Below are 11241 nucleotides of genomic sequence, written 5' to 3'. Positions count from 1 at the left end.
TATGTCCACTGAAGATTGAGCCTACATTTGTAAACCTATATATCTGAACTTGTCTGTCTCTATACTCTGGGAGGGAAGAGGCCTGCATGGCATGCAGCCCATTACCATAAGCAGGCAGACAGCCTAAGGGGTGGACTAAGACTTTGTTCACAGTACCTCCTCTGATCACATCTGTGGTCTCACACATTTCTCTTCCAAAGGATTCCACCACATCTGGGATTAGTAAACAGATAAGTGATGGACAGAATAAAGGGGCTCTAAGAGGAGGCAATCTTAAATTGACAGGCAAGCCTGCTTGGGACAGAGGAGTCTGACCAGACCAGCCCCTCCTATATATCTCAGGTCACAGCTACTAGGGTTATTTATGACTCTCCTCCCCCACCTGCAGTGGCACTCCAGCCTCAGCCTGAAGCAGAGGGCCCCCAAACAGGGGGCCCAGGAGCAGCGACCAGGCCATGCCAAAGCCAGAGGGTGGGGCCTCCTGGGTGGAGGAGGGGCTGTACTGTATGTGTAGGCAGCCTGGATGATTCTAGTGCAGAACTGCTTCCCTCTAGCCTCTGCTCCATTCTAAGGAGTACAGCGGAAGGTGTGGCCAAGGTGTTGCAGCCTAGGATACAGGTATAACAAGTATAATGTCCCCAAAGAGGAAGCATGGTCCCTCGACAGTGATCTTCATCTCGGGAAAAGGAGTTAGTATAGTGGGACTTCCTTTCCAAGCCCTGGAATGGCACAATGGACAAAGGGAAGAGTCTTCCAGCCTTGGACCTAAGCCAGAGTCTTTCTTTTCAGGAAGAGATCCTAGTACTCCAGGTGTGACAAGACTGGCATGAGGTTAGGTTCGGTATTTTGGGTAGCCCTCTACTCTTTCTGATCAGTAGCCCTTGACCTCTTCTGAATGGTTTCTATGCATAAGCATGATAAGAGATGGTAAGCAGGGCTAGAAGAGAAGAATGGACAAACACACACACACACACACACACACACACACACACACAAAATAGTGGTCTTCTCAGATCTAAGCCTGTGCTTTTCAATTCCTTAGAAGGCCTTGAAGCCAAAACCTCTGCACACAGGTGCATATTAACATGAGAAGCTCTAGGCTGAGGGGATATCTTTAGAAGCAAGATTGAGGGTTATGTTCAGGCAGTGAACACATGAGGTCCAACCCTTGGTCTTAATCAGAAGCCCTAATGGTCTCTCCATGTGTGCCACAACTACTCATTAACATTATGGCCTCTCCAAGGCAAAGAATCACAGGCATCACCTATATGCATTAGACATGAAAGCATCATACCTTAGACAAGATACAGGCCATACAGAGAGAGAAGAGGAAGGCTTATTGTCTGTCAGGGACATACTAGTGTCCAGGAGCCAGGCAAGGTAATGGAGCCAAAGCTGGTAAAGAAAGAAGTGGCTGGGGCTGGAAAGATGGCTCAGTGGTTAAGAGCACTGACTGCTCTTCCAAAGGACCTGGATTCAATTCCCAGCACTCACATGGCAGCTCACAACTGTCTGTAACTCCAGGATCCAACACCTTCACACAGATATACATGCAGCCAAAACCACCAATGCACACAAAATAAAAATAAATAAATTATGAAAAAGAAAGAAAGAAAGGAAGGAAGAAAGGAAGGAGCGGTCACCCACTTCCATCTATCCCCCCAGGCACCAACAGACCATTATATGAAGAATAGTATTATTAGAAAGAGTGCAAGAGGCTGGGCTGTGGTGGCGCATGCCTTTAATCCCAGCACCTGGGAGGCAGAGACAGACAGATCTCTGAGTTTGAGGCCAAGCTGGTCTACAGAGCAAGTTCCAGGACAACTAGAACTACCCACAGAGAAATCCTGTCTCAAAAAAACAAAAGAAAAAGAAAGAAAAAATTGAGTGCAAGGGCTTTCCAGACTCCTAGCACATGCCTCATGTGAGCAGAGTATGTGCAGATCTCACTCTCCAAGACAACTTGGGAATGGATGAAGCAGGCCCATGGTTGGTGAGGAAAGAAGACTTGCCCCAGTTACAAGCTTCATACCAGTTGGTGCTGGGTCACTAGAGGAGGTGGCAAGAGGCAGGTTCACTCCAGGCCCTACCTTAAAGAATGTTATTTGTACAGAAAAGCTTGTGACCCATCTCAGACCCCCAGGATAAAGTCAGAGGATGCCAGGTGCATTTCAGAAGACAGAAAGGAAAAGTGTTGGGCCACTTTCTAGTGTACCCAACATGACACACCAACAGATATGCCTCTCTCACAAGCTAATACCAAAGCCACAAGATATCTCAGTTTCTCTTCATGCTGATCTTGATTCCACACAAACATGAAGGAGAAAGGGTCAGGAACCAGTCATCCAGCTAATCTGCTTCCTCCAAAATATCAAGGTGAACATAGATAGGGCAGGTCCCTCTTTCCCAGATTTGTGGCTCTTGGGGATAGGAATGCGTTGGTGCACACATTTGCTGAGCCAGCTGTCACCATCCCCTACTCCCGCCCCGATTCTATTAATGCCTCCTTGTCCCATTCCATGACTCTGACTCTGCTTGTCCTGGAGGTAGGCATCATAAACAGCTGTGTGTCATTCAAAAACTGCTTAACCTATCTCAAGTTCCCATCTGCAAAATGAGAATATGCAATAAGTGATCCAGTGTACCAACTTGGTGAGAAACCGGTAGTGAAAGAAAACTGACAGAAAAGTGATGTTCTTACTTATGAACAGAACTCAAACACTCCACAATCCAGCCCCTGCAGATACATAGAGGCAGTCTAAGGGGAAGGGGAGCAGGCTCACACTCAAGGGAAAATGGGACCGTCCCAGCTCCATTTCAGCAGAAGCCCACTCACCTGCAGGTTACTCTACTTTCCCTTAGGCCAGAGCTGGGGTCTTGCACTCAGCACCCACATCCCAGGGTCTCCTTTCATCCTCCCCACTGGGGAGAAGCCAGTGGCTGCAGCCCTGTCCCGCGACCTCCATGTCATCGGAGTCCAGTCGGCCTTCACGCACCCCCCGCCGGAGCCCGCGCCTGCCCGCCGCGCCAGGGCGGTTTAAATGGGCCAAGTTGTGGCGGCGGCGGCGGCGGCGGCGGCGGCGGCGGCGGCGGCGGCGGCGGCGGCGGCGGGTCTTCCAAGTCCTCCAGTGAACGCCGTGTGCGGCGGGGCAGCTGGGGGGCGGGGGAAGGCGGGGCTGAGGCTAAGAACCCCTAGCTGGACTACGAGCAGGACTGGCGATTCCGCAACTTCTCACTGCCCGGCTCAGCATAGCTCTGGCTAGTGTTGAGGCAAGGACTGGCCCTGGGCATGAGTGCAGTTGGACTTCCGACGCTCTGCAGAACCTAGGACCCAGGACCTGTGGCCAAGATCTTAGGCAGTTCCAGGAGCACCATGCCTCAGGCGATCGAGGCCCAGCTAACCATCCAGACAACTGTCCAGGGAGACCCGGCGGCCAGCAAGGCGGCTGCATCAGCTGCGAGCACTGAGGCACAGTAGCCCGCCGAGTGAGTGCGTAGTCAGGCTCTATCCAGGGCTTCCCGGCCCAAGACTCAACTCCAACCAAAATAAATTGAGCAGGGAACAGAAAGCCTCCATCTGAGTGCCATGCCAGCAGTGAAAAAGGAGCTCCAGGGCCGCGAGGACCTGGCCCTGGCCCTGGCTACCTTCCACCCGACCCTAGCCGCACTGCCGCTGCCACCACTGCCCGCCTACTTGGCGCCACTGCCCGCTGCAGCAGCCCTGCCCCCGGCCGCCTCGCTGCCCGCCTCAGCTTTGGGCTACGAGGCGCTGCTGGCTCCTTCACTCCGCCCCCCGCGCGCTTACCTTAACCTGCACGAGGCCGCGCCTCGCCTCTACTTGGCCGGAGACCCGCTGGCCTTAGAGCGCTTCTCAGCTACTGCAGCCGCAGCACCGGATTTCCAGCCACTACTAGACAACGGTGAGCCGTGTATCGAGGTGGAGTGCGGCGCCAACCGCGCACTGCTCTACGTACGCAAACTCTGCCAGGGCAGCAAGGGCCCTTCTATCCGCCACCGGGGCGAGTGGCTCACACCGAACGAGTTCCAGTTCGTCAGCGGCCGCGAGACGGCCAAGGACTGGAAGCGCAGCATCCGCCACAAAGGTGCGGCCGCGGTGGGGGCTCCAGCCGCCGCTATCCCTCTTCTTCGGTTCCCCAGGTTCCTCATTCTGCCACCTGGGACACCTAGCGTTAGCCTAGAGGGGGCGCTGCCGCTCCAGGGCTAGTGCTAGAGATACCCTTCTTCCACCCCACCCTAAGCTCCGCCAGTCCACCCACCCACGCATGGGCGACTTAGTGGACACAGCAGTGGTTTCTCAGCCTCCTGGATCCCTTCAGCCCAGGCCAAAGCGCTTTAGGGTTCCGGGTCCGCGAGGCCTGAAGGCAGGGGAAGTTTACCGGAACTCAGGAGAGGCCAATGGGAGGGAAGCCCCTTCTCCTTAGGCGCCTAGCCAGCGGTTCCTCACAGGAGTGGTGGGGCGCACTTGCCGCAAGGGTAGGAGTGCGCGCTAGTGGAGGTTGCGTGGGCAGGTGGGGGCAACGGAACCTAACAACGCTGACCATACTGTCAGCCACTGCCTGTTTGGATCGTGGGTCGAAAGGTGCGATGCGGAGGCTCCTGAACCGGGTTCAGTAAGCGCTAGCGCTGCACCAGGAGTTAAAAAGTTAGGGACCTGAATGCGTTCCGTTTAGGGAGTCACGCACCCTGTGAGGCCTGCCTTTTCCTGCGAGGTAGGAAGAAGCAGGCCAGATCCCCTTCTCACCTCTCACCTCATCCGGGCTCAACCTACCTAGCCTCTGCCATGAGTTCCCTTGGGACCAGTTTGAAGAGGGTGGAGCGCTGGAAGAGGGCCACGGGGGAGGGGGGAGTAATCCCTTGGTCGGGCAGGGGCACTCGCTCAGAATTTGAGTTTCAGAGCCCCCGCATTTCTCAAGCAGCTGCTGCAAGGGTAAGACAGAATTCCAGATGAGAGGTTGGACACGGTGGATTTGAAAAATCATTGTGAATTTCGTGCACAATTTGCGGGGGGAGGAGGGAGATCTGGCCTTGCAGCTATGCCCCTGAGAAGCATGCAAATGCATTCTGCACCTGGCCTCTCTCTCTCACGTGTTCTGCTTGGTCTCCTGGCAGGGAAAAGTCTGAAGACGCTTATGTCCAAGGGGATCCTGCAAGTGCACCCCCCGATCTGCGATTGTCCAGGCTGTAGAATATCCTCGCCCGTGGTGAGATATGAGATAAGCTGGAGCTTGTTGGGCAGAAGGGCTGGGTTTCTGCTTCAAAACTGGTGACTATGTTGTCTGGGAATGAAAATCCTAACCTCAACCCTGCTGATGTGCTAGAGGAATCTGAGAAAAGTAAATAGGCCACTGGGTTACTTGGCACTCTCCCAGACTGTACCTGGGAAAGAGAAGGAATCCCAGGTGCAGAAGTCATTTCCAGGTTGGATACAGGGTGAGTTGTTGTTGTTTAAGAATTATTTTTTGTTTTATGTGTGTGTCTGTTTCATGCATGTCTGGTGCCTATGAAGCCAGAGAGGGAATCAGAAGCCCTGGAACTAGAGTTAAGGATGGCATTAAGCTGTCATGTGGATACTTAGAACCAAACCCAGGTCCTCTGCAAGAGCAGCAAGTGTTGTTGTTGTGGTGGTTTGGGTTTTTGCTTTTTTTGTTTTGTTTTGTTTTGAGACAAGCTTTCTCTGTGTAACCGCCTTGGCCGTCCTGGAACTTACTCTGTAGAGCAAGCTGACCTCGAATTCGAAGCAAGTGTTCTTAAACACCGAGTTACTTCTTTCCAGTTCTTCCACCCTTGGAACTGTTTCTACTCAAATCATGGGAATGGTCCATAGTCTTTTTCCTGGATCATGTCATTGAACTTGGGCTTGGGACTCTCCTTAGACCAGATCTGGAGGTCACATGAGAGGGATGCTGATTGTGGAGTTGAGCTCATTCTGAGGCATGACAGTACTGACTTGCTTTGACTGTGATCTGGGATAGTCCCAGGCTGGAGGGTGAGCAACCTGTGTCTCTGGGGTGCTGAGTTGGAATCCTGCCCAGCATGTGCCTAAATGTCTGAGTGTCCTGATGGAATAGCCTGGTCAGGGCAGGCTGTATAGGTATCTAGTAAGCTGAAGCTGGGGACTGGTTAGAGAATCCCACCAAAGGTAGACAATGTTTTGAGAACATGAAGAACAGGAGAGTTTAGGAATCAAGCATGCATGCCTTTATGAAAGAAGAGTTTGAGGGATTCATTTGAAAAGGAGATTACTTCAGGAGAGCCCCTGGGGGAGGGCAATAAGGATCTTGATGTTGAACTAGGGCTGTACCTGTCTTCACCCAGCATCCCTTCTGCAGGTGATTGAGTGAGGCAGAGATGCCATGATAGGATCCAATTGGCCACCTTAAGTTTGTTTCATTTGGGCTAGTGGTGGGGCATCCTTATGGGCCATGAGGGGCATGCTGAGAAACCACAAACTCATGCATGTGGGGCAGGTGAAGGGGAGCCACATGCCTACCCCACCAGATCTAATACAGGCCAAAAGCCTCAGACTAACACACATACTAGCTTCACAAAACATGTAGGTGAATACAGACATCATTAGCTGCTGGAACCAGAGGCCAAAGTCTCTCCCCTGCTGCACCCTGCAGGTAGCTGGTGCGAGAGGGGTCCTTATTAGGTTTATAGGGCTCTATTTTCTGTTTGGATGGGAGGAGTCATGCTTTCAAACAAATGCCTGTTGAGTACCCCTACAAGACTGGGGAACAAGTAGCCATGTGCCTCTCTCACTTCAAGTGGGAAATATACAGCTCAGAGAGGGATGGGCCTGCTGTTTGTCTGGTGCTCCCAATCCCTACCATGGGTAGGAGACAACTCAGACCTGAGGCCAACTTTCCTAAGCCTGGTTCCTTCTTAGAAAGATCTTCTCACCTTTCCCACACTGGAGCTGTCTCCTGTACCCCACAATCAGGACCACAAGTATGTATCAGTATCACAGATATTCCAGTAGTTGAATACAATGTGCACATAAATCAGAGGCCCAGAACAATGGCACCCCTCCCACTGTATAAAGAGGGCTAGCTCTTGGTTAGGTTTTCAGATATGTTTTCAAGTTTTCAGATATGTTAAGCAGTAGGGCTGGCTGACATTTCCAGTACATAAAGGACTGTACTATATTCTCAGTCCTTGGGTATGATCAAGATAGCCATCTGGGTCCTTGGTACCATTTCTCATGGGTCATACCCCAGGTACCATCCAAGATCCAATCTGTGGTACCCTCAGAGTGTGGAAGGTGCAAGTAGGTCACTTTTCCCAGCTATATATGTCATGGGGTTGAGGCTGGCAATAGTCAACTGGCTCTGGCTCCTTTCCAAGTGACAGTCTCATGGCCCTTGTGTCCCTTTCTTCCCATTGTATGGGAGAAAGAAAAAAAAATTGTTTCTTTCTCTTATTGAGAGAAAAGCAAGACCTCATAGAAATGATTCTCCAAGCCTGTGGAATAACAGAGGCCTGGGACACAAACCTGGTAGGTATAGTGTCTGTAGGATAAATCCCAGGCATAATGAATGGTTTCCCCCTCTTCAGCCTTACCTTCACTCTGCTGTTCCTAGAACAGTGCAGAATAAAAGTCAAGAACATCTTAAAGGGGGCCATAAAAATAACCCTCTTGTCCTGAGGCCAGCCCTCAGGCCATAGTGATTCACACCACTGACTTGGTACTACAGGGTCCATATCACCTACTCTGGAAAGTAATCAAATTCAGGCCCCAAAAGACTCCTGAGGGCAGATGCAGCAGAGACTGTGGCTCACAGAGCCCAGAGTGGTACACTGTTCAGACAGCAGAACACTTGCCTAGCATGCCCAGTATCTCAGAAATGGGGGTGGGGTGGGGTGGAGAGAAAGAAATAAAAGAAAAATGACTGTTCATTGATGTTTCTGTTTGACAATGAATAGAGAGAATGGGACTAGAACCCTGCCCCAGGTTGCATACATATCCCAGCAGATTCCAGACCCTTGAAAGGAAATGGGGTTAAAAGGCATTGTATGGTGAGCCATCACTGAGGCTGAGCCTACAGAGAAGAATTGGACTGGAGCCTGTGGGTCCCAACTATCATCCTTGTGTGCTGGTCTACAGCAATGGGGCTTCTGCACCTTGGCCCAGGCCCTGGACACTGAAGGCCTGACCTATTCTAACCCTCCTCTTCCCACCTTCTTAGAACCGGGGACGGCTGGCTGACAAGAGAACAGTCACTTTGCCCCCTACACATGCCCTAAAGAAAGAAAGAACCACCAGTTTCTCAGCCAGTGATGGTGACAGTGATGGAACTGGCCCAGCCTGTAGGCAGCAGCCAGGCCTGAAGCAGGAGGATGATCCACATGTCCATATCATGAAGAGAAGGTACTTGTTCCATGGCCAGGCTAGGAGGCTACCTTGAGAGTGGGGTATCAAAGTCAAGGGTCTGCAAACACTGTTAGTTAGGTACAGGCAGGAGCCTTTCTTGACATCCAGGCACTTTACTTCTGTGCAGGGGTCATTTTAGGGAATGGGTTGGTGACAGTGGGGCCCAGAAGCCTGTACCAACCTGGGCTGATGCTCCAAGTCTCCTTCAGGTGGCTGCTATGAGGTTTCTCCTTGGTGTGATCTCACACTGGGTGAAACACCTCCAGCAACTAGGAATTTGATTTCAGTAGAATAAACACCATGTAGAGGAAGCCTTAGTACATTGTATTCCCTCCCCAACTATGCAGCCAGGCTACTTTAGGTACTCAAAGTGAAGAGAGGTCAGGACTGTTGTCCTCATTCATTTCTGGTAAATACAGAAGCTGACTCTGTACTGGCCAGTGGGAGCTGAAGCACATTTAACTTGGCATGGGGCACTGCCTCTTAGCAGCTGCCCTAACTACTGGTCCAGCAGAATGCTAGAATCAGATTCATGTATACCCTTCTGTCCAGGTGTATTCCTGGAGCCATGCTGACCCTCTGTCTTTCCCTTTTCAGAGTCCACACCCACTGGGATGTGAATATTTCCTTCAGAGAAACATCCTGCAGGTAGGAGTCGAACCTGTGAGGCTTCTACACACATCACAGGCAACAAGGAGTTTTATTGCTGCCTGCCTTTTCTCTCTCCTCTGCCTATGGACTCCTGTCTTATTCATTATTCTGACCAATATGAACCAACGTGAGCTGAGTATCCACCAGGTTTTCTATGTGTTTTTGCACAACCTGGGAGGTGGGTGGCAGGATCCCACCTTAGCCAAGCACATCCCACATACCAAGTAGCACAGGCAGAGGTTCTGAGCAGAACACATCTAGAACTTGAGTATATGCTGTCCCTGATGGACTGTCCATTTGTATCCATCTGCTCAAAGATGAGACGTAATATTCTCTGCTTACCTTCCCAGAAATGGATCAGAAGGTGAAAATGATAATATGTGAGTGATGTCTTGAAGAATGTATGAGAATTCACTGGGGCAAAGGGGTTCTGCAAAGTTGTGTTAGAATGAGGGAAGAAGATATGAAGGCAGGTTTGGCCAGATGGAGGCTAAAGATCTGGGCCTTGAATGCTAGACCTATTGGGTTTTGTCTTCAAGAAAGAAGGCACAGAAAGCTTTTCACCAAGGAGGCATGTTTTGAAAGGATCCTTTCAGAGAAACCCCCACCTATCAGGTCAGGTGTTTTCTTAGGAACATGTGGATTTGTGATATGGAAGCTTGGTGGGGGCTGCAAATGCAGGATGTAGCAAGAAGATGAAAATGAAGTCACCAGATAAGGAAGCTCCAGTCTTCGGAAGATCCAGTCTCCCAGTTCCTGATGAGTATGCCCAGCTGTGGCTTCTGGCTAGTGGGGTCCAGTCTTACCTCAGGGCCTACAGGGGAATACATCAGGAAAAGTCCAACAGTGAGTTGTGGCCTCAGGACTAGCCTCCTGTGGCCAGAGCTGTGGTAGCCAGGCCCCAGGCCAGTCACATTTAAATGTCTGTTCTGGCTTCTTTCAGATGTGTTATTATTTGTGTGATTGACAACACCTGCATCCTGGTGTTGTATTACAATAAAAGCATCTTTAAAACTTATTTCCACCTAATTTTGGAGTTGCCAGGTCAACTGATCATTTTTATGAACCATCATGAACACTGATGACATTTTATGAGCCTTTTACTTTACATGCTGCCGGATAAATTTATCAGCGAGGCCAGTAGGGAAGTTGGTGGCTATGCCACTCCTCCAGGAGCAGTTCTTACCTTCTGTGGTCCTCCTCACATTCACAAGACTTTAGGGAGGATGTGCCCATATAAGTTTGTCACAGTGTCAACAACTACAGCCTTGTGCCCCTCAAGAAGCCCCTTAGTCCCAAGAGCCTGGATTCTATTGAAATGGAGAAGACAGAAAGCCAGGAGTACTGACGGCCTTCAGCTTACCTACTGGTGGATCCAGTGTCTAGAAAGGAAGGGCTGCAGGTGGCCAAGACCAGCTGCCTTGTGCTATCCCCACCTGGCTCTTTGTTTTGCCTTGTTGGCCTGTCTACTCATTCTTCTGTCTCTAGTTTCCTGTCTGAACCCATCTTTGTGTGTCACTCTCCACTTGTTTGTTCACTTGTTTCCACTGATCCATCCGTCCTTTGTCTTTGATCCTCCGACAAACCTTGCAGTAAACCACCTGGCTGCTTGGATCAAGCAAGAGTCATAACTCCCCCTTATGTCTGTGAAGCCTTGGGCAGCATAGCCTCTGGCCCCTCATTATCCCTAAACTGACAGAGAGGGGAACAAGTCTTTATTTCATGATAACAACAAAGGAACAGGGTGGAGACCCCAGAAGGCATGCTAGGCCAATCTTTTTCTCTTTTTGGCCTCCTCATGATCCTCCCCCTGCAGCATTCTGATTCTTCCATGACCATCTGTCTCTTCATCCATGCCTCAAACTCCTGAGATACTCCCGGGCTTGGTCCATAACATGTAGTAGGATGCAGTGGGAAGCAGAGGGTGAGTTGTGGCTTCAAGAACCTCATGCCATGATGCTAAGGGCGTAATTAATATATTTTAGCCATGTATATGTGGAATTTTTTCAGATCTGTATAAAATGAGCATAATTTGTTCAGTGAATGACCAAGCTAGAGGAACAGGTTTTCAGAATGGGTCACCTTTAGGAACACAGAACAAACTACCAAGGCTGAATGGGAGGTGGATGCTAAATTCAAGTCCTGTTCTGACCAGATATCACTCCATGGAATCATGCTATCCAGTGCCTAGTGAC

General features: G+C 50.6%; 1 protein-coding gene across 2 annotated transcripts in view; it reads left to right on the top strand.

The window, feature by feature from the left end:
* The first annotated feature begins 3219 nt into the window (after positions 1 to 3219).
* Positions 3220 to 11241, top strand: part of Samd11 (sterile alpha motif domain containing 11) — a 19402-nt gene continuing 11380 nt past the window's right edge. For both annotated transcript variants that reach the window (XR_009377741.1, XM_059255592.1), the window contains exons 1-4: positions 3220 to 4103; positions 5131 to 5222; positions 8211 to 8392; positions 8993 to 9043. Coding sequence is in view for 1 of the 2 variants with exons in the window: in XM_059255592.1 (XP_059111575.1) it covers positions 3587 to 4103; positions 5131 to 5222; positions 8211 to 8392; positions 8993 to 9043 (842 nt within the window). In the remaining variant the exon portion in view is untranslated. The remainder of the gene's footprint in view (positions 4104 to 5130; positions 5223 to 8210; positions 8393 to 8992; positions 9044 to 11241) is intronic.

Source organism: Peromyscus eremicus, chromosome 2 (assembly GCF_949786415.1).
Source record: "Peromyscus eremicus chromosome 2, PerEre_H2_v1, whole genome shotgun sequence".
NCBI classification, from domain to species: Eukaryota; Metazoa; Chordata; class Mammalia; order Rodentia; family Cricetidae; genus Peromyscus; species Peromyscus eremicus.
Note: the sequence above shows the minus strand (reverse complement) of the source record. Positions and strands in the feature narration are given on the sequence as shown.